This window comes from Myxine glutinosa, chromosome 3 (genome assembly GCF_964187855.1).
Source record: "Myxine glutinosa chromosome 3, kmMyxGlut1.1, whole genome shotgun sequence".
Taxonomy (NCBI): Eukaryota; Metazoa; Chordata; class Myxini; order Myxiniformes; family Myxinidae; genus Myxine; species Myxine glutinosa.
The window spans coordinates 186471540-186495458 of record NC_136263.1 but is presented as its reverse complement, the minus strand read 5'-3'; the positions used below and the strand labels follow the sequence as shown (position 1 = coordinate 186495458).

General features: G+C 45.5%; 3 protein-coding genes across 13 annotated transcripts in view; 1 reads left to right on the top strand and 2 right to left on the bottom strand.

Annotated features, from left to right (window-relative positions):
• The window catches only part of CCHCR1 (coiled-coil alpha-helical rod protein 1), a 51901-nt gene extending 48264 nt beyond the window's left edge, over window positions 1-3637 (top strand). For 2 of the 6 annotated variants that reach the window (XR_013622910.1, XR_013622912.1), the window contains 4 exons: window positions 1715-1866; window positions 1973-2105; window positions 2531-3053; window positions 3094-3637. Coding sequence is in view for 2 of the 6 variants with exons in the window: in XM_068109702.2 (XP_067965803.2) it covers window positions 1715-1866; window positions 1973-2105; window positions 2531-2631 (386 nt within the window). In the remaining 4 variants the exon portion in view is untranslated. Of the gene's footprint in view, window positions 1-1714; window positions 1867-1972; window positions 2106-2530 lie in introns of all 6 variants that reach the window. The other 4 variants (XM_068109702.2, XM_078774858.1, XR_013622911.1 and 1 more) reach the window with 3 other exon arrangements.
• A 3912-nt stretch (window positions 3638-7549) lies between these two features.
• On the bottom strand, window positions 7550-22349 carry LOC137422984 (uncharacterized). Its single transcript, XM_078774861.1, has 5 exons — window positions 19852-22349; window positions 19552-19734; window positions 8178-8303; window positions 7949-8059; window positions 7550-7809 (listed from the first exon to the last, which is right to left on the bottom strand). The coding sequence occupies exons 1-5, from the start codon at window positions 20689-20691 to the stop codon at window positions 7558-7560; spliced, it is 1512 nt and encodes a 503-aa protein (XP_078630987.1). The 5' UTR covers window positions 20692-22349; the 3' UTR covers window positions 7550-7557.
• Window positions 21111-23919, bottom strand: part of LOC137424105 (uncharacterized) — a 71057-nt gene continuing 68248 nt past the window's right edge. For all 6 annotated transcript variants that reach the window (XM_078774854.1, XM_078774856.1, XM_078774857.1 and 3 more), the window contains one exon: window positions 21111-22349. In XM_078774854.1, coding sequence (XP_078630980.1) covers window positions 21111-22349 — 1239 coding nt within the window. The remainder of the gene's footprint in view (window positions 22350-23919) is intronic.

Below are 23919 nucleotides of genomic sequence, written 5' to 3'. Positions count from 1 at the left end.
TTTTGATCCAAGAAAACACTTGCTTTGATCCAAGAAAACACTTGCTTTGATCCAAGAAAACACTTGCTTTGATCCAAGAAAACACTTGCTTTGATCCAAGAAAACACTTGCTTTGATCCAAGAAAACACTTGCTTTGATCCACGAAAACACTTGCTTTGATCCACGACAACACTTGCTTTGATCCAAGAAAACACTTGCTTTGATCCAAGAAAACACTTGCTTTGATCCAAGAAAACACTTGCTTTGATCCACGAAAACACTTGCTTTGATCCAAGAAAACACTTGCTTTGATGCAAGAAAACACTTGCTTTGATGCAAGAAAACACTTGCTTTGATCCAGGAAAACACTTGTTTTGATCCAAGAAAACACTTGTTTTGATCCAAGAAAACACTTGCTTTGATCCAAGAAAACACTTGCTTTGATCCAAGAAAACACTTGCTTTGATCCAAGAAAACACTTGCTTTGATCCAGGATTCTAACGATGTTGAATATATATATATATTTTCCAACATCATTGGAATCTCCCACAATGAAGCTCACTACGGGACTGTCACTTTAACATCACAGACAGGTGGATGGTTCTCTTCTCTTCCACCTCCATTCTGGTCTTGCACCCTCTGCTTTTTCCATGGTTTGTCATCATTCCCCCCACCCCCCAACCATGTTTCTGAGGGCACACCTTGTCCACCATCAACTGCCTTCTCGTGAAACTTCAAACATCCAGGATCACCGTTCACCTCCACTCATTTGTTCCTCTTTTTCTTCCCACCTGTGGAGCCAACTTCCACATTCTTTCAATCGCGTTATTCCCTCCAGGTCTTCAAGGCAGCTGTTCACCACCATTTCAGGTCGTCCCCAATCCAAAACCATGATCCTTTCTACTCTCGTAAAACCACCTCTCTCAAGTTTTGCTTCTGTATCCATCTTATTCTTCCGTACACCCCATCCTTAGCCTCGCATCCCTTGTTGGTTGTCTGTCTCCGTTACTTTCTCCCTCAGCAATGTTGGTGGCATTTCCCCTTTCTCTTTTTGTTATGTTGCATCCTGATTCGTTCTTTGTTCTAGCTCTTCCACGATCCTCGACTCTGTATGCAAAAAAAAAACAACCCTTCCATGCTTAACATTTTCCCATGTGTATATTATATACACGTACTATATTGTTCTTCTTGCAGGGGCAAATCACTTGGAGCTCTCCTTGCATTTCTAGCTTTTGCCCATTTGGTGTTTCCATCTGAGCTCATGATGCAATCCCTGTTTCAAATCCCCTATACTGACTGTACTCTATTGATTTGGGCATTGTCTGCAAATATTCTGAGAATTTACATAAGCATATAATGTTTCCTAACATCTTTGTCCTGCAAGCAATTCGTTTATAAGCTCCGTCATGAGCCTGGCACACCATTGAAAAACCCAAACTGGTACTGTATGATGATCTGGAAATGCTGTACAATAGAGCAGATTAACCCAGAACTTCGTAAATTAAGTAAATCGCACCGCGAACACTGTATACGAGAGTACTATTTATTGGCTGTACATTATTTTTAACGTAGTGTCCTCATCAGAAAGTATCTTGTCTGTTGTTCACTGCTGTTCTCTGTTGGCTCGATTCAGCATGTCACTGTCACACCACCACATAGCACGCTGGTGGGAAGCAAACAGTCGACTCTAGGCAATTAGCATGCATCATGTGTTTTGTGACGTTTGACTGCCAGTGGTGGCAGTGTGCCAGGCGGAGCGAAGGGCATCCCGTGAGAAGGAACGAGTCGAGGTGGAGTTGTCTACACTGCACCAGCAAATGAAGCGGCATGGGCCAGACCTGGAAGAACTTCTTCAAAATTGCCAAATCGGCAGAGGCTTGTTATCGGTACGTTTGCTCTTTTCTTTACCGAGAGACGAATGGGAGTGTTTGTAACGTGTGGTCATACTGTCAGGTTATGTTTTCAATGTTACTTTTCAAAATCCTCCCATAGACCACGTTGCAGCAAGAGGGGCCTCGATTGCATTATACAACCCGACAAGCTACAGCCTCGAAACCTCCCGTCCCGCTGCTACACACAGTGCATCAACCTGCACCCAACTCATTGCCAGATCAGCAGGGAACACGTAAGGATAGATGTGTGTAATGTTCACCCACTTGTATGATGTCCATGGTATATTTTATTATGACTTGTAATAGCAAATTCCACTATGGGGTACTATACAAAACACATTTACAAAAATAAAATTGGTGTCCTCACCCACTCCCAACCACCCTGAAATTTTACCCCCTAAAACCATAAAGTACCGTTTTCACTCGTAGAGTTTATTGCGGTATATCGGTGAGATTGGAACACTGCACAGAGGCAAGTATATGTACCTCTATGATAGCCTGTTAGCCAATGGGGATGAAATGTGGAGTTTGGATGGGGGAGGGATGGGTTTTTGACATTTATACAAGATTATACCTATCCACTGGATTGATTTGGCGCACTTAAATGACTGATGAGCGATGGGTATGTTGATTTGTCTGTTTCATGCCATTACACCAGCCCTGTGCCCACCAGGACCCACCGATGTCTTGATGAAGAAACTGCAGGTGTTGAGCTGTGCTGTGCTTGACCCTGACAATGATGGCGAAAGTGATGGTTAGAGGGAAGGCGTCTGCGTCAAAGCAGATGGATGAGAAGTGGCGGAAGCCGAAGTTGATCGAGTGCCTCCGGCTTAACTCGGAAATTTTTTATCCAACAAATGGGGAAAGCATGAGCGATGATTGAGGCGCATGAGCGATTATTGAAGCGCATGAGCAATGATTGAGGCGCATGAGCGATGATTGAGGGGCATGAGCGATGATTGAGGCGCATGAGCGATGATTGAGGCGCATAAGCGATGATTGAGGGGCATAAGCGATGATTGAAGCGCATGAGCAATGATTGAGGGGCATGAGCGATGATTGAGGCGCATGAGCGATTGAGGCGCATAAGCGATGATTGAGGCGCATAAGCGATGATTGAAGCGCATGAGCAATGATTGAGGGGCATGAGCGATGATTGAGGTGCATAAGCGATGATTGAGGTGCATGAGCAATGATTGAGGCGCATGAGCGATGATTGAGGGGCATAAGCGATGATTGAGGCGCATAAGCGATGATTGAAGCGCATGAGCGATGATTGAGGGGCATGAGCGATGATTGAGGCGCATGAGCAATGATTGAGGCGCATGAGCAATGATTGAGGAGCATGAGCGATGATTGAGGGGCATGAGCGATGATTGAGGCGCATAAGCGATGATTGAGGAACATGAGAATTGTATGAGATGCACAATAACTCAACTGGCAACTAAATATAGGAGAGATTATTCAATACCTCCAGCTGTATCGTGTAAGGTAAAACTGCACCTTTGTTTACCTTTCCAAATAAAAACACCACAGCAGGCTTAGCTACTCGGATCTCGTTTTAGGGTCTGGCTAAAACACTAAAAGTTTGAATTTTTTTTTTTTTTTTTTTTCTCAAGAGGCATGGATGTATAAACTTGTTCCTCCAGCAGATGTTTGTTAGAGTGAAAGACATTTACAAGTTGTGTTGTTTTTAATACAAAATGCGTTGGTTGTTCTGCTCCTTTTGGATTTCATTTTGATCATCAAAGGATTTTGAAACCTGCATCACTGTTTTGTTGACTATGATGGTAAATAGGCAATATGTAAAGCTGCAATGAATAATCCGCACCTTTGAGCTTTATCTCAAAATTAAAGCGCAATGTGAAAAAACAAAATAAGCACATTCAGTTTTTACATTTATTAATTTAAAAAAGAAGAATGCTCACTCTTTAGTATTAAATGAAGACATTTAGTATTTGGGGAAGGGAGAGGGGATTTTTACAAGACTGACAACTGTACGGTAAAGATGGTGAATGAAACTTGGGTACAGTAAATAATCGGATTTGGAGATTAACTGCTGGATACACCACGCCATGCGAGCAGCATTCACATGGTGATCCACCTGCTTTCTTTTTAGCTCACCTGGAACGAGGTTCCGGGGAGCTTATGTGACGGCGCGTCGCCAGTCCGCCAACACTTGCTACTTCTCCGAAACCACTGATGGGATTGTGACCAAACTTGGCACAAATGTTATTTTTGTTGTGATTAAATTTTGTTCACGGCATTAAAATTTTTGGGGTCTCAAGGGTCTACCGGGGGTCAAAGTGGATCCAGGTTTGATCCCCCCCTCCCCCCCCCCCAAAATAGGAATTTGCTTTTTCCTCTGAAACTACACACACAATTTCGATGAAACTTTACAACCTTCATCACCCGTGATGTACCAAAGTTTGTTCATGGCATAAAAAACGGGTCCTAAGGGGGTGTATGGGGGGGGATTGTCCCCCAAAATAGGCATTTGCTTTCTTCTCAGAAACTGCTCATGCAGTGCCGATGAAACTCTACCACAACGTTCCGTTCATCACCCGTGATGTACCAATGTTTGTTGCAAGCATTTAAATAATCGGGGTCTAAGGTGGTCTTTAGGAGGGGGGGGGGGGGGGGGGGAGAGATGCCCCCAGAATAGGTATTTGGTTTCTGCTCAGAAACAACACACACAATTTCAATGAAACTTCACCACTACCTTAATCACCCATAATGTACCAATGTTTGTTCAAGGCATTAGAAAAATTGGGGTCTGAGGAGGTATATGGTGTGGGGTGGGGAGGTTGCTCCCCCAAACAGGTATTTTTTGTTTGTTTAGTCTTATGATTTATGTTAGTATGATTCTACATGCTGCCCTGTCTTCCAGAAATTGGTTTTAAATGCCTTAAGTCAGTGCAGTATACTGTTTATTCTACCAGGTGAGCGCCCAGGGGTATTGCCCTTATTAACTCAACTGGACTAAGTGCAGCTGAGTTTTTGTTGACACCCAGTGTCCGTCGTCCGTCTGTCATCTGTCTGACTGTAAACAATTCGACGTCTACGCTCTAAAAGTCACAAATATTGATGAAATTTGATGAAACTTGTTATGCAGCATCTTTAAGACAAACTAGTTTGGGATTGCATTTGTGCGTTGCACGCCCAAAAATGGGCGTGGCAGGGCGGCCATATTGAAAAATCCATTTTTGTCATATATTTTTAGCACATATAAACTATATAGTTTGTGGTTCTATTATGCATATTCTAACCATATTGCTATAGATCAGTTGAGTTCAGGTTCCCTGGAACCTGTCTAGTTTTTTAATTCCTCACATTTGATTGGTCACTCGTAACACTTCTGGATACCTGTAAGCTGCATATCAAAACCTTGTTGGGACATTGGGCAGAGCCATTATTATAAAACAATGGAATAAATGAGTGAGTTTTCGAATCTTTAAAGTTCAGCAGTACATCTTTGTACGTGTAAGCAATTATTGTTTTTGTTCTTACAAAGAATGGTGCAATTTAACGCATCTTAATTTATGACACGTACAATGAAACGGTAAACCAGGATGGTGGAGAGAAGTTCATGCAAATCAACAAGACTCTCAGATGAAATGGGAATGAGTCGCACATCAGTGCAATGGATACTGAAAGACTGGGATTCTTCCTTAAAATTCAGATGTTCCATGCACTTAATGAAAATGATCACAGATGGGATGGATTTTGTAACCGCTTTTCTGAAGCACTGGAAAATGAAGACATCATTTTCTATGATGAGTGCCATATATACATGAATGGGATGATGAACAAACAGAATTGCAGATTGTGCGGATTGGAAAAGCCAAAAACATAAAGAAGCGTAACTTCATCTCCGAAAACCACCGTCTGGTGCCGGTTGAGTTTGTCACAAATCTTCAGTCCCGATGTTATTTTGAAGTCCCCGATACCCAAATGGTCGTAACCATCACATCATGTTGTTATCTTCACATGCTGAAAACTTACTTATGGAAAAGGGTGAGAAATAATGAAAATCTGTGGTTTCCACAAGATGGAGCCACATCCCATACATCTAATGAACGTCTCACTTGGCCGAAGGAAAAATTTCCGAATTACTTCATCAGTCACAGAACAGAATTCCCGTGTTCCTCTTTCCCAGATCCCGACTTGTGACCAATGGATTATTTCTCATGGGGACGCGTCAAAGGGAGAGTTTCAGTTTAAACCGTGCTTTCGCCTCCACAGGTTTCTGCAGCGCGCACATGATCCACAATCAACCTCCTGGTGAAACTACATAAATAAATAAAGGATCACTGCCCACCTCCACTCATTTGTTGCTCTTTTTTCCACCTGTGCTCTCAACTTCCACATTCTCTTCAGTCACATTCTTCCCTCCAGATCTCCAAGACAGCTGTTCACCACCATCTCAGATCTTTCCCAATCCCAAATCATGATCTTTTTACCCTCATTAGCCCCCCAAAATCCCTCCTTCCAAATTTCCAGTCCCCTCCCTGCCACCCTCCAACCCCCAATTCCTCTTCCTTCTATTTCTAGTTTTCACTCCTGAGAGTTTCCTTCTGTATCCATTTTGTCCTGGTGCCTGGTGTTTTAGCCTGGTGTTGATTTAGCGGTTAGGGTGCCGGCTTGGGATCCGAGGATCCTGGGTTCGAATCCCGGTCGATCGCTGAATTAACACCAGGGGGGTTGACTCAGCCTGTCATCCTTCCGAGGTCGGCAAATTGAGTACCAGCTTGCTGGGATGAATGATCCCGGTGTGTACCCCGATTTAGAATAGGTACATCGTATCCCTGCGCATCGTAAGAGCATGACCAAGGGTTGGCGTCAGGAAGGGCATCCGGCCATAAAAACATTGCCTCAAACAGGGAACCATGATTATTGATTGTCGTGGGGCCCGCAAGGCTAACCCCCACTCTAGCGGGGAAAATGGCCTTAAAACGATCATTCATTCATCCATTTTGTCCACCCAATGCATCATTCTCCTGCCCTCCCCCCCATTCCTTCACCAAGTGTTCCTCTGTCTTGGCTTTGAACTCTGTTGTTGGTGTTTTCCCTTCTCTCTACTTTTGGCCTTTTACATCCTGCTCTGTTCAGTGTACTACCTCTTCCATGAGCCTCGACTATGTGCACAAAAAAAAAAAGCAATTGCTCATTGGAAAGATGGTTATTCAGATAATCTCAGGAGTTACACAAGACACGCTTTAGAAGGTGACGCGTAACCTGTTGCTGTGTATAGGGAAATGTATTGAGCCCTTTAAGTATTGAAACTTGAAGAATATATATATATATATATATATATATATATATATATATATATATATATATATATATATATATATATATATATATATATATATATATATATATATATATATATGTATATATATATATATATATATATATATATATGTATATATATATATATATATATATATATATGGTTAAAACAGCTCTTTGATTGGTGTTGCTGAGACTTCACCTTTAACCTCTTTTAGGGTAGTGATAGTTTTCATCATTCTGACACAAATGTTTGTACCATTTGTACATTCCAGCGATGCCATCTTATGGTCTCAATCGCGGTTATTCAAATTAATCTTGAAGCGGAACCAATCGATCTGTACCTCCATGAAAATGGTAATGCGGTCTCAAATATCACAGCTTCAACAATCACTTGCGTTTATTCATGCAACGCTTCGAGGCAGCACCTGAGCGTCGTTTGTCAGATAGAGAACTGTTGACGGTACTGTTGGGTGATTCTTGGCTCTGAGGTTCATCCGACAGCAAAAATGAAGCTGGCTGGGCATTCTGACGCAGAATGCCCGTAAGGATCAGCTCCGCGGATGCAACGAGGAACCCGGTTTGGCGTGCTGGGAGCCAGCGAGATCTGTCTTCTTCACAGGACACGATCACAACGTTGTCCTAAGTAGTGCAGGGGAAATTAATGGGTGGAGATTTTAGTGGGTTTGGAGAATTTGAAAATCACAATAATGTTAAAATTACCATCGTAAGATCTCAATGTACATGTTTTCCTATTGCATGTTGAAGCATGTGCCTTTACCTTTTGTGTACGCGGCATCTTGGGCAGGAAAATTCCTCCAGCACACTTGATAATGGCACTCATGTGCTCCGGTTCTGGCTTCACCCCACACGTCACATGCACTTGAATGCCCTGAACGTCACAATCACCACCACAGTTTCATCAAGATTGGCCCTTAACCTGCTGCGGCACCTATTGCCGAAGTATACCCAAACCCACTTGCCCCATTAAGATACAGCCAAGCTCCCACCTTAAGGCAAGGCTCATTGCGAGCCTTTTCTAGCGACTCCTGCAGACAGAAGTCAAAGCGACGCTCTGCCTCGGTGTCCTGTACCAGGAAGTCCTCCTCCGGCAGAAATATTTTTTTCTGCAATGACTAAACAAATAGACAAACGTTATGCAACTTCCAAAGAGGATTGGACGTTACCAAAGTCTAGCAGAGGTTAGAGTCTGAAGAGATGCAACAACAAGCTGATGACAATTGACACAACCCAAATTTGAAGACCAAGACATTTCTTTGGCAGCCGAGATGTCAACGTTCCAGCAACTACCCAGTTTATATTTTTTGGGCCGACCCTATGCCTACAACTCCAGCGTACAAATCCCTCATCGTTTTTACCCTTCCCCATGCGAGAGAGAGCGATCTCGGGTGCTGGTGATAGTTTCTGCGGGTTCGGTGACATGCGTAACAACATTATTATTTCGGGTCATCTGCTGCCTCTAGCTAATTCTGCCTGTGGTTTCAAGTGCGGCACAAACATATGTGCGTAGGGTTTGTCCTGAACATTGATTAATCACAATTAAACATGGGGTTGTGGATACTTTCCTTTTGGACATCTTTCATGGCTCTAGGCCAAGATCGAGCCTAGATTAGGGAAGTTATCTATCCATCCATCTGCATCGCCCTCCCCCACCTCTGCATATACAGTCGTGGCCAAAAATATTGGCACCCTTGCACTTTTTTCAAATAACTCACAATTAAATAAAAATAAGTTGAAATTGACAAAAGTATTTGGTCTCCACAATTCTTTATTTCACTGTTACTATTACAGAACCTTTGTTTTTGATTGAGAACTTAATATATCCTTTTAAATCGGAAAATAAAAAGAAATGGCATTGACAAAATTATTGACACCCGAGACTTAATATTTGGTAGCACAGCCTTTGGACAAAATAACTGCAGTCAAGCACTTCCTCTAGCCATGAATGAGCTGCCTACACCGCTCTACTGGCAGTTTGTCCCACTCTTCTTGTGCAAACTGTTCCAGTTCTCCCAGATTTGAAGGTTGCCTTCTCCCAACTGCTGTTTTCAGATCTTCCCACAGGTGTTCAATGGGATTTAGATCTGGACTCATTGCTGGCCACTTCAGAACAGTCCAGCGTTTTGTCTTGAACCATTCCTGCGGTGTTTTTGAAATGTGTTTGGGGTCATTGTCCTGCTGCAAGACCCATGACCTTCGACGAAGACCCAGCTTTCTGACACTAGGTTGAACATTGCGCTCCAAAATGCCTTGGTAATCTCCTGATTTCATGCACACATTCAAGGCACCCAGTGCTAGAGGCATCACAGCAACCCCAAAACCTCACTGAACCTCCTCCATGTTTGACTGTAGGGAAGGGGTTCTTCTCTTTGAAGGCTTCATTTTGTTTTTTTGTAAACATAGAGATGATGCGTTTGAGCAAAAAGCTCTAATTTGGTCTCATCTGTCCACAGCACATTCTCCCAGAAGGATTTTTGTCTTCTTCAGGTGTGTTTTGGCAAACTCCAGTCGGACTTTCTCAGCAGTGGGGTCCTCCTGGGTCTCCTTCCATAGAACCCCCTTTCATTGAGTTGGCGACGGATGGTGCAAGTGGAAACTGTCGTACCTTGTGTCTGAAGGTCAGATTGGATATGTTTGGCAGTTGATCGAGGTGCTTTCTCCACCATTCGAACAATCCTTCACTGCAATCTTCGATCAAGTTTTCTCTCGCGGCCACATCCAGGGAGGTCGGCTACAGTGCATGGGCCTTAAACATCCTGATAACATTGCGTACGGTGGACACAGGAACATCATGGTCTCTGGAGATGGACTTGCAGCATTGAGATTGTCCATGCTTGGCTACAATATTGTGTCTGACCTCCTCAGGCAATTCTCTGGTTTTCTTTCTTTTCTCCATGCTCATTGCGGTACACACAGTGACACAAAACAGCAGAATGCCTCCTTTCACTATTCAAACTGGTTGAATGAGTGATTTTTATATTGCAGGCACCTGCAACTCACCATAGGTGAGTTCAATTCCAAAGTAAAGGAGAATCGCCTACTTGAAATCGAATTATTTCTTACAACTTCTCAAAGGTGCCAATAATATTGTCCGGGGTTTTTTAGGATTTCTGTGTGGAATAAGCTAACATTTAGTAATTTTTTCAGCTTTTTTTGTTTTTTTTCCACTGCAAACTAAAGAAATACAAATGTGGATACCAAAATATTTTTTTATTTCAACAATTTTCTGGAAGAAATGGTGCATTATTTGAAAAATGTGCAAAGGTGCCAATATTTTTGGCCACGACTGTATATAAAGTACCTTGAGGTTGCAAACATATCCCACCCCCATTACTTTGTTAGTTTCTGACATAATGAAATTGGCATGGAAAGCCAGAAATGCACATATTTAAGAAAAGATGGCTTCAGCAGGGCATACTTGAGTCTATTTTAAAGACCGACGATTTAAAGCCATCCGAGCCGGAGGTGAAGCGGTGCGCACGTGGCGTTTAAGGCAATGTTGCATTTATCGGGTCAAAACGGCTTTCTTTTGGATTATTATTAGTTATTACGCGTGACTGAAATCCCATCTCCTGGTTTATGGGCAGTGAGGCCGAGGCGATGTGCTCATGTGGCAGACGGCCATTGTTGCTCACAGATCACACAGCTTCAGTTGTTATAGGGCATGATCTGTGCCTCACTGCTCCATTATGCTTGAAGGTTTCATACAATATCTATATAATAATGCGCGGTTAACCAAAATAAACGCTCTCTCCACTGCCTTTCGTCCACCGTAACCCGTCCCAAATGGACCGGGGGGCCCGCTCTCCACAGAGCATGATATTTCTATTTTCGTGTCAGTCGTCGTAGTTGGTGATCAACTGAAATTTGTTGCAGTGACCAACTATGATCTACATCGGATATATATATATATATAGGAATATATATATATATATATATATATAGGAGAATATATATATATATATAGGAGAATATATATATATATAGGAGAATATATATATATATAGGAGAATATATATATATATAGGAGAATATATATATATATTGTTACAGACGTGGCTTAGATGTTATTTACCGAGCGGTTTTGGTATGACCACGTCTGCACAAGTTACCCGATTATACCCGAACGTTGACTAATCGCGCTACGCTAGGTCAATAAAGGCAATAAAGGAAAAGGACACACGGCTGGGTTTCAAATGACACGACACCCAGGGTTCAGTTCTCAAGACCTCCGGAGGAGGTTATATTAAGGCGGAAGGTTAGATTACAACTACAAGAGGTACAGCATAGAAAGACAAGCACTTAGACACACTCTTATATTATTCCCAACAGACGACAGATAAACGGGACAAAAGGCTGACTCACACGGGGTTTGATGGCTAGGAAAGGCAGGATCGATGGCTCCAGGTGCACCTGGGCTCAAAGGTCAGAATCGACTCGGTCCGGTCCAGAGATGCGGGAGGTTTCACAGCGCTCGAGGTGGCAACTTCTCTCTCCAGGCTGGGGGCGCATCTCACGTCACGTCCGCTACGTGGCCGTGTATATCCGGCGGGGAGTGACACGCCCTCGGCTCGTTAGCTCCGCCTCGTGGAATCGGCACGTTGCTTCTCATTGGGTGCGTGCGGGGGGTTTACCAGGCTCCGCCCTTGACGAGGAGCTGACAGCCAGTCCCTTTGTGGTAACCCCGTGGAGCGCATGGTCTGGAGCGCATTGCCAATGGCGGCTAACCGAGCCGGTGTCAGGACGCACACTCCCCCCTGCGCAGCGCCGTGCCCCTCTGTTGTTGTTGTTGTTGTTTGGGGAAGAAGATGGGAGGAGGTATGGGAAAGGTCCTAAACTCACTACTGGTGCCATGTAATCACATTCTGGTGCAACGAAGAGTCATAATTAATGGAAACGAGTCCTTAACTGACATAGACTAAGAATAACTAGCAAGATGTCCGAAAGTTGTCTACGTGTGATGCGGTGGACCTGGGCACGACATTTAATGGGGGAAAAAGGGGAAGGTCGGCTCTACTGATTGTTGTTTACAGACAATGGGACTAGGGAATGGGGGATTGGGGATAGTTGGGGAGTATTGGGGAAATAGGGGAATATTTACAAGCGGATATGGAGGCCAAATTCCATATTCGCAACATTGCACCCTTCTCTACCCTCGGGGCGTCCCGACCCGATAAATTTTTACCTACTTTAGTGTGGCACGCAATGTAGTTCCCTCTACTATTAACTCTACCCTGAGTGCGACAGTTTTACAGATATTCACAAATGAGTAAATATGTCCCCCTGCGACGTTGCACCCTTCTCCTCACAGAAACACACCCACAGGATAACCGAATCCGGAAAGAATCCTCAAACTAAACATACAGCCGGTAGGGAGCATTATTTACACAACTACGCTGCTATTTACACTACGATCCAGGACCTGTTTTTGGAGGAACACATGCAGATGTTATGCATAGAGAGAGCACGCATGCTAGCATCGATACACCAACCCACGAGTGCTCTGTGGCCTACGGCCTTTAATAATGTGCAGAGCACCCCTTCCAAGCATCAAGCACCACCCCATCACACAGTGAGCACCATCCGGTGCACCAATAAAGTGTTTATGACTCATTGTGTGGTGTCGCAGCCGGCCGATGTTCTGCCGCTGGTCTCGCCTTCGTGTGGTGCACTTGGCCTTCTTACTTCTTTTAAACAGAATAAAGAAAGGCGCCAACCGCGTCCATTTCTTTATTGTGGCCGTCAGGGGGCCAACTATAAGTGGTTCACCTGTATGGCATAGGTGCCACGTTGACCCATAGGTCCATCCACGGGTGGTGCTTGGCCGCAAAAGAGCTGCGGTCCATTGTGGGTGGCCACAAACATTGCGGTCCATATGGTGTATCAATCCAAGCAGCAAGCAGCGAAAGTGCAGGCCCACAACTGCGTAGCCAGCACCTCTCTCTCCTCTCTCTCTACCCCAAAGCCAGATCCTCGGAGGTGGGAGACAAAAGAAAAGACAAGTGAGTAAGGTGGTAAGGGCGCAAAAGTGCACGCAATGTAAGATGATGCACACTGGGGGCACATGGGAACCAGGTGAGACAGGTACGTTCCTACCGTACGCCCCCCCCCCCCCCCACCAGGTAACCTACATGGCCCCTCCCTTACCCCTTACTGTATCCACAAAACACAACACTACCCATAAACATCTACTTTACAAATCAACAAACATCCCTACTGTCTTCCCCGTTCCTCCCATATACCAAATTCGTCTTCTCTCCCTCCTAACCAATCAAATTTGCCATTTTCAACTCAACATCATAATTTGCCATCTCCAACTCAACATCATAATTTGCTATCACCAATTCATCATCAGTCCCTCCTAGGGAGGGAGAGATGGAATCACCCCAATGTCTCATCCACGTCGTGATGCGTCTCACAAATCCACAGCAATCTCATTTCCTGCAACAAAACAAAGAAAACACAGGTGTGGAGTCATCATCATCACCACAGGTAAGTGGCTGCGTATGGTGCGACAGGTTCATCAATCCTAACTATTTCCTAAGTGACTTTAACAACTTTACACTACCCGGGGTCTTTCTCCGGCCAAACCATTGGCCCTCTTACACTATGGGTTCTAAAAACCAATTCCCATTGGCCAGACTGTGGTGCTCTTCAATTTGGGGTCTCACTCCCCCGATTCATCTCCCGGTGCCCTCGCACAATTTCTGGGCTGTGGCGTGTACCTCTCCCAGTGGGTCTACCCACCTGCACACCTCCACCACTGCAGTTGCCTCCGAGCTTACCTGCTCCTTACCCTAACCTAACTACCTGGGGAAGGCCCTCTGGCGCTCTCCCCACTCAATGCCCTCTCTGGCACTGGGCTGCCCGATCCACACCCGGGATCCTCAGGCACCCACTCACAACTACCGGCTCCCAGAGCCCACCTGCGGCCTCACCTGGCCGACATCCTCACAGTGGTGGAGTGCCCAACCAACTACACACACTAACAGGCTACACGCCCAGCCATTTCCACGACACTAATGCACCCATCCAAACATCATTCTGCAACCGCACCACAAATGCCAATATCCAACCACAATTTACCTGTACCCTCTACCTAACACTTACACTACCCGCCCCGGGTACTCGTGAAAGGGGTCCACTCTTCCCCCATCCACACCTTCGCACCATGCACACCACTCCGTACCACTTACTCCAACTCTCTCCACACACCTGTACTTGCACACCTGTGCTCTCACACCTGGTGCCACCTGCACCCTTCTCTCCCCAAGCGCATTCGCGCTGATCCACAACACTCACTACTCATACACGGCTCCACACACCTGTCCAGTTGCACACCTGTGCAATCACACCTGTTCAATTCTCACACACACGGCATCATCTCAGCTAACTACTCCCTTCTGAAACTTGCGCTTCCCAGTCGTCCCTTTAAACTATTGCGCTCCCTCGTCATTATCATCCACACTAATCTACCTGCGTCCCCACTACAGGTATCAGTCACTAACTAAACTTAACGTTACCTAATGTCAATCTCTTCTAGATCCCTACTAATAACCTAACCCACCCGGGCTAGTTTCCACTGCCATCAACCCCATAAGCTATTGCTCCTTTGCCCCCTACTATGGGAAGGGTGGCAGGGATGCCCCCCTTACCCATCGGGCCCATCGCTCACTACCAATTTTGCACATCAAATTTCAACAAATCAAAAATTTGGCCAATCACTGCCCATCATCTGCCAATCACTACTGCCAATCCCTTGCCAATCATCAAATTTTGTTCTTCTCTAATTTTGGGTCCAAAACACTAACCTCATCACCCAGTCTACTCACTAATGCCTCTCGGTGCGCCAATTCCTGTCCAAAGCCCGGCTTCGTAAAGCCAAGCAATGGATACTGGTTGTTTTGTGCCGGCGGCTGGATGCGTCCGGCATTCGGGGCAGGGACGGGGGCTTACCCGTGCCGAGATCCCACGCACCATCTCGGCACGGAGCCATCCAATGTCCCGCTCTCGACCTGCCGGCACGTCTCACCAAAAAGTGGTCGCCATGACGACCCTTTCTATCGGGCTGCCAGCTCCGCCTAGTGGAGCACGGACGCGGCCGTTCAAAGCGAGGCCCAGCACGCACCGAGGGCCCGATTCGGCTATAAGTCGTTCTAAACTCTACCCCGTCTAACGTCGATGCTTCACCTGGACGCTTACACCCCGCAGCCCGTTCCTTGCTCACACATCCAGCTGTGCCCATGCTCCTCGTACCTTTCCTTATACACCCAGGTACACCCATTCCACTCACAGCCTTGGTCACACACCTGACCACCGAACACTTTGGCACACATTCGTTGCTCGCACACCTCACCAATACACCGCTTCGCGCCCCCTCCTCGGTCACCTCCTCTGTGACAATCACAGGTGTGCCCTCATTCGCACACCCAACCACGTGCCTCACCACCAACTCCAGCGTGCATTCCCACTCACGCTCTACCATTCCAGGTGTGCATCCTTCCATCCCAGGTGTACATACTCGCTCACCTGTCATAACCAACTCACTCTCCTTGTCACTCTCAATACTCTCACCTCCACTCTTAACCACGCACTCACCCTTACTCTTGACAGCACACTCTTTCCTCATGCACCTGTCCGTTACACACCTCTCTCGCGCACACTCTTGCGCACACTCTCCCGTCACACCCTCTGCAACACTCACCACAGGCGTGCATTCTTCCTTGCCTTTGACAGCGCACTCTTTCCTCATGCACCTGTCCGTCACACACCTTTCTCGCGCACACTCCTGCGCACACTCTCCCGTCACACCCTCTGTAACACTCACCACACCACGCTCCCATGTGCTCCCTCGCACACGCGCTACGACCGACTCACTCTCGCCAGCACCCTCACTCCTTGGCACGCACTTTTTCCTCACACACCCCAGAGTCGGACTTTCTTGCACACCTCCTTTTTCGCACACCAGACCTGTCGCACACTTCACCAACGGCCTCTCACGAACACCCGGGTCTATCTCGACCCCCAAGCTTATTAAATCCCCTGGCGCATCATACGCACGACCATATTGGTCACCACTTACACCGGGTCCTCTTCCTCTTCGCTTCTCCTCCATCACCTGCGAATCCCTCATCCGGTTAATGAGCACATCATCACGATCCAAACACAGACTTTGGACCAATTCTTTTATCTCCTCTTTTATCTCCTTCTTATCCTCTCTCCGTCGCTTCTTAATTTCGCTCACCCCTTCTTCCACTTCTTCTAATTTCTGCTTCACCTCCTTCATTCCCCGGTACGTCTCCTCAAGCTCGTCCTCCAAGGCTACCTTGACCGTTTCCATGTGCGTCCTCACCTGCCGGTCCTTCGTCTCCATTACCTCTACCACCTCGTCCAACCTCGTTGTCAGTCCCTCACGTACCATCTGACATTCCCTCTTCGTCGCTACCAAGTCATTTTTTAGGTCATTTTGTGTCGCTTTTAAACCTCCTATTACCGCTGTGTTCTTCTTTACCTGGTCCGTTAGTTCTTTTTGTCCCTCCGTCAGCTGTTCCACCTCCTGCGTCAGGACCTCTATGCCCCCTTGTAACTTTACAGTCCCCTTTCTCACCTCCTTCTCCATGTGCTCCTTACAGTGCCTCACCTCCTCGCGCACTCCTCACTCACTCCTCTTCTGATCTCCTCTCCCATCACTTGCATCTCCTGCCCAGATGCCACCCTCATCTGCTCCATTTCCTCCCTGTGAGCATCCAGTTTGGTTTCTACCCCCATTCTGACCCCCTCTATCTGCTGCCCCATTTGGTTAACTTCCCTTTCCGCTTGGTCCCTCATGTCCCTCAATTTGCCTTCCATACTGTTTTCTAACCCCTCTAACCCTTTTTTCACTCCCTCTATCTGATTCTCCTGGGCAGCCATTCTATTTTCTACCCCCTCTAACCCCTTTTGCATCCCTTCCATTTGATTCTCTTGAGCGGCCATTCTGTTTTCTACCCCCATTAACCCCTCCTGTATTTCCCCTAATCTATCGTCTAATTTCCCAAATTTCATGTCTAATCCCTTAAAATTATTGTCTAATCCTTCTATTCTACTCCCTAACCCTCCGATCTGGGCCCCCATCCTTTGTTCTAACCGTTGGCTATTGGCCCCCATGTCCTCCCTCAATTTCTCGCTATTGGACCCCATGTCCTCCCTCAATTTCTCGCTATTGGACCCCATCTTTTGTTCTAACCGTTCGCTATTCTGGGCCATAAGGGCCTTCATTTGTATGAAAAACAAGTTCAAATCCACCGGCGGCGCTGCCACGGTCGCGGGCGCGGTGATCAGCGAGGCGCCATTTTGCGCTCCCGCAATGTCGGGCACAACGACGCTATTTTGTGCGTCTGCTACCCTCGCTGCTTCGCTCTCCTCCTGTCCCTCATGTCCCTCAATTTGGTCCTGGACCGACCCTGCCTCACTCTCCCCTACCGGACCCCAGCTGTCTTGGTCTGCCATAGCGCGACTTTCAAAATTCGGGTTTTTATACAACAAAACAAATTTCGGCCGTTATAATTTCGTCGAGCGCAGTAAACGCGCTCTGAATCGATTCTCCCTCCCTGGTTTGGGCCTAACAACGCGCGGGAAACGCGCTCCGAATCGATTCTAATTGTTACAAATTTGGGCCTAATAAATTTAGTCCCGGGTTCGAATTCCACTCCTCGACACCAATTGTTACAGACGTGGCTTAGATGTTATTTACCGAGCGGTTTTGGTATGACCACGTCTGCACAAGTTACCCGATTATACCCGAACGTTGACTAATCGCGCTACGCTAGGTCAATAAAGGCAATAAAGGAAAAGGACACACGGCTGGGTTTCAAATGACACGACACCCAGGGTTCAGTTCTCAAGACCTCCGGAGGAGGTTATATTAAGGCGGAAGGTTAGATTACAACTACAAGAGGTACAGCATAGAAAGACAAGCACTTAGACACACTCTTATATTATTCCCAACAGACGACAGATAAACGGGACAAAAGGCTGACTCACACGGGGTTTGATGGCTAGGAAAGGCAGGATCGATGGCTCCAGGTGCACCTGGGCTCAAAGGTCAGAATCGACTCGGTCCGGTCCAGAGATGCGGGAGGTTTCACAGCGCTCGAGGTGGCAACTTCTCTCTCCAGGCTGGGGGCGCATCTCACGTCACGTCCGCTACGTGGCCGTGTATATCCGGCGGGGAGTGACACGCCCTCGGCTCGTTAGCTCCGCCTCGTGGAATCGGCACGTTGCTTCTCATTGGGTGCGTGCGGGGGGTTTACCAGGCTCCGCCCTTGACGAGGAGCTGACAGCCAGCCCCTTTGTGGTAACCCCGTGGAGCGCATGGTCTGGAGCGCATTGCCAATGGCGGCTAACCGAGCCGGTGTCAGGACGCACACTCCCCCCCGCGCAGCGCCGTGCCCCTCTGTTGTTGTTGTTGTTGTTTGGGGAAGAAGATGGGAGGAGGTATGGGAAAGGTCCTAAACTCACTACTGGTGCCATATAATCACATTCTGGTGCAACGAAGAGTCATAATTAATGGAAACGAGTCCTTACCTGACATAGACTAAGAATAACTAGCAAGATGTCCGAAAGTTGTCTACGTGTGATGCGGTGGACCTGGGCACGACATTTAATGGGGGAAAAAGGGGAAGGTCGGCTCTACTGATTGTTGTTTACAGACAATGGGACTAGGGAATGGGGGATTGGGGATAGTTGGGGAGTATTGGGGAAATAGGGGAATATTTACAAGCGGATATGGAGGCCAAATTCCATATTCGCAACATTATATAGGAGAATATATATATATATAGGAGAATATATATATATATAGGAGAATATATATATATATAGGAGAATATATATATATATAGGAGAATATATATATATATATATATATATATATATATATATATATATATATATATATATATATATATATATATATATATATATATATATATATATATATATAAAATATTCCCCTATTCTATAAAATCGACACTCACTTCTGACATTGAGACCTCTTACATAATGCACGAGTTTGCACGAGTTCCACTTTCATCTTCCGCTGCCTTTTATCTCCCCCTTCTTGCTGGTTATAAGCCAAAAAAAAATTTCCTATCTTTTTTTGAATGTTACAATTTCACTTTATTGCCCTGACGGTAGTTTTCAAACGTTGTTGAGACCATGCCAATTAACTGGTGTCAGCAATTAGTCTTCATTTGCTCGTTTGTCATTTTGTTCTGCATCTCTCCCATGGCATTTTCTTCTCAATATAAAGGCAAGCAGGTACAAGAGGTTGACTTGGGGATAAAGGAACTGGTGTGTCAGGTTCCTGATGTCGCTACATACCCTCTTAAGCCATTCTGGTTGCACTATAGGAAGACCACGTGCGACGGCACAAAGGAATTTGACCGTGCGCCGCACGCGGTCAGTCACGAGGTGTGATGCCTCGACTGCATTCTCTGTGACCGAGCCTCCAAGCTTCCTCACTGCCTCTTGACCCATGTCATCCAAAACGCCCGTAAATAAAACCTGGGAATTTCAAAGGTGGGAATGAGAAATGTTCTTGAGGGGCAGTGAAAGGCACATTATCTGGGAGAGGCACGAGATAATGCAAAAATGTTTGGTATGCAAGTGCAAAGTACTCACCTTGAAGGTTAAGGAATCAAAACTGGACCGAGTGACTTGTTGTAAAGCATGTCGAGTCGTCTTGACCAAATCTTTGGACTTGGTGGGAGATGACGAAGCAACGAGTTCATCAGATCCAAAGCTCCTACTTCTCCGGCAATTCTTGGCAAGCTGTGGGACTAGAGGGCTTTTCTTTCCACGAGCATTACTTTTGGCCTCTTTCTTTTCACCACAAGCTCTCTCTGAAGATTCTGCAGTTGAACCACTGGAGGAGACGAGGGTATCTGATAATTCTGCATCACAGCTAGAACTGTTGGCCTCATTTCCAACGTTGACGTTTTTTCTTGTAACATTTGTATTTTCAAAATTGCCAGCCATTGTGCGGACTTTTGTTGGACTTTGTTCTGTCAATGTAAGGGCTTTCCTTGCTGGTCGTTTCCTTAAGCCTCGACGATAAAGTCCTTCACTTTCTTCACTTGCGGCGAACAACACGCACTTCACTTTCCTGGCCTTCCTTATTTGAGTGTTTTTGGCCTCCTGTTCTGAATTTCCATCGGTGTGCTGCTCACCAATAATAGGTAGTATTTGGTCTTTGTCAGGATCTTCATCTTCTTGTCCTAACCGCTCCAACTTTACAGTTGGAACATCATCAGATGTAATTTCGGTGTCAAAAGTAAGCCTTTGACTCTTCCTGGTTTTGCCGCCATGCTGGTTAACACGGCCACCTGTAGATTCCTCAAAGTTTGCCGAGGTTTCCTGTTGCCTTCCTGACCTCTTCCGTGTAGTTGTGGATTTGCACGCAGATTTGCTACCTGAAGAAATATTCAAATTCATCATGTCTGGCTCACTCTTGGTCACCATATTATGATGTTCACTTCCTGATACTTCATCTTCTGGTGGTGTTCGTTCAATAGAAATGCTTTCACCCTTTATATCATCAGCAATGCCATCAAAATTTCACTCTCACTTGTTGGAGGATTATCACCAGCATCTTCAGGAGTATTTTTCTTTCTCCCTCCAGGTGTTTTTTTTGCTACATTTGGAAGCTGTCCTCCCTCGCCCTCTGCCATGATTTTTAGGTGCCGATTGCAGATCTTTAGTGGCCAAATGTATTTGGTTGCCTGTACATCCACCCTGTCCAAGGGCTTCAGACTTCCTTGTCACAACATGACTACCACCAGCCACATAGTCTTCAGATTCTGCTCTCAGCTGCTGCTCTTGTGACCCTTCCAGTTCAGAATGACAACGATCAGACCCTTGGTCTTCATCTTTGACAGGCTTCACATCTTTTTGTCTTCTGCTTTGGGCACATGCTCTTCTCGCACATCTTCGAGAGATGTTACGTCATTATTTCCTTTGTTTGAGCTTCTGGTGGCGTAACGATTCTGAAAATCGCACCTGTTCTCACTTTTATCGGATTTTTCCATCAACTCGCTCATTCCTTTATTTATAACATTTGCAGTTCTATTATGTCTTAATTGGCGAGCCGTGTTGGAGGGTTTCTCAGTTCTCGACTCGGTCGCAGTATTCCCGCTTTTTTCCACCATCTCAACAGAATTAGCTCTTGCACCTTTGTGCTCCACTTCTGCTCCAGCACTCGACTCTCTGCTTTCCATGTATTCATCACAGTTGTCCTTTCTGGAACTACAACGAGCATTAGTAAAACGTTTGGATTTGGGAATTGCAGAATTCCCTTTGATTGGTTCGATGCCTGCTCCATCACTCTCGAACTTGACTTTACATTGTCTTGCAGATGCTCTACGTGTTGTGCACATGACGGCTTCGACATTCAATCTTCCAGCTTGATTCTTGTCTACTTGCTTTATCTCACCCTGCGATTGGCCACTGCCAAGCATATTCATATCTTCCATTCCGCAATCATTCAATACTTCCTTCCCACCTATCGGAACCTGTCTCTTTGGACGTCCTACTTTTCGACCCCGAGCACTTCTGGAGGTTTTAGTAAGATTTGATTTGGCATTGGTTTCAGCATTCTCTGGTCTATCAACATTTGATTCGATGTGAACATTTGTTGGTGTCTTTTCTTCTTCACCAGCGCTTGTAACAGCATGTTTGGCCTGGAGGATCACACTTGTTTCTTCTTGTTCTCCACTATCTCGTTTAAAGACATTGGACTTCGTTTCATTATTACTAGAGCCTGCCAAAACATCTTCAAGTACAACCACCGATTCAAAATTATAATTTGCAGGAAATTCCTTGGGAGATGGCTCCATGGATGTTGTTTCTTCAGCGTTGCCATCTTCCCCACCCAACAATGTCAAAACCCCTCTTTCCATGACATTGAACATTTTTCTTCTATTCTTTCCTCGGCCCCTGCCACGACCTTTTCCGCGCATACCCTGGAATACTGGGTACAAATTGGAAGGGGTGATGCCATCGTTATTGGACACATCACATGGATCACGATGTGCTGTCTCCACGTGAACTGCATCTTTATTTGCTTCTCCGTCATCATCACCAACGCTCGTTCTTCGTTCCTGTGTCGACTTCTTGCTCAACTGCTCTGACAGTGAGGTGAAGATTTGAGTCATTCAAGGTTAACATGTAAAATATTTCAAGGGCACATAATCAAGATGACATTTATACGTACATAAACATGACATTTGTTTTTCTATGTTTCTGGATGAAAACTAAAACAAAACGAACTAGAAAGCATCTCAAAATGCAAAGCCCGCCCGCGTCCGCTTTGCAATAAAAACTAAACTTGACAAAAACGGCATTCAAAAAATATTGTACATTTTATTAATTTGTGTTCTCCATATTCTCATAATAGTACAGCGGATAAGCTCTCATATTTTAACAAATTGTGCATTTTTTGAGAAAAGCATGAAATTTCTAGCATAGTTAGTATATACCATAAGGTTTATTTTCAGATGTGGGGGGAAGTCAGATTTGACCTCTGAGGACCGTGAGAGGTCAAATCCAAAATGGCCACCAGTCCACCGAGTCTAATGTTCGAACGCGCTTAATTTTGGAACCAAATAGTGTAGAAAAACATTATAGGTGTCATTTACAACTAAATTGGGGATGCCCAGAGGTGAATGATGCTTTCAATGAACTCCTAGGCATGCCAAGTGAGGTCAGTGAAGGCTCAATGTTACTGCTAGAGCGATTTGTGGTGCTGATGTACGATAGAACCAGTGAGAGCACGGAAGTGAATGATGCCAGGAAACAGCTCTTCACACAGAAGTGTAGAACTCTAGAGAACATTCCTCCAACCCAGGCAACACTCAAGCAGCACATCAAGCGCACTTGCTACCAGGCCAACTGTTGTAACCAGGCATTGGTCATGGATCCAGAGATGCCAGACCCACCTGACTGGGGCTGGACAAAGGAGACAACTGGGTGGCAGCTTCTTTGGACCACTCTTCCTGAAGCATCAAAATCGTGCCATGAATTGATCGACTGTGGCTGCAAGAAAGGGTGCACTGGACGCTGCAAGTGTGCCAAAGCTGCACTCAAGTGCACTGCACTGTGCTTCTGTTCTGGAGACTTAGATTTTGATCATTACCAATTTTCATCATTGCACTTGATTTAATGTAAGCTTTGGTGGACATACTTGGTTAACTACAGTTATTTTTTCAGAGGTTATTGCATCATTCCTTGCAGTGTAAACACTTTTTTTTCATCATTTCTGGTCTTTGGGTGTTCTGTACCTATCCCTGTACCTGAAAAAATTAAGTTTTAAAAGCTCAAATGAACTTTTTCCAATAGCAGTTCCAACTGCAGTATCATAAAAATAGATATTTAACATAATTTGACCTTGACCTTGACCGTGACCTAAATGCATGTCCTTGAGTTCTGGCGATCTCAAAAGTATCACCAAATGAATGGGCATCCCCAATTTAGTTGGAAATGACACCTATGTCTACGTTAGACATAACGTAGCAGACATTATCGCAGACATTATCTGGGGGGGGGGGGGGGGGGGGGGCTAAAAACAGGCAATGCAAAAACAAAAAACTGCAACATGCTTTTCCGATGCTCATTTCATAAAATATTTCTTCACCAGTTAGGAAATGTTCCATCTAAAAAGGATTTGTTTTGCATGTTGACAATTAATATTGC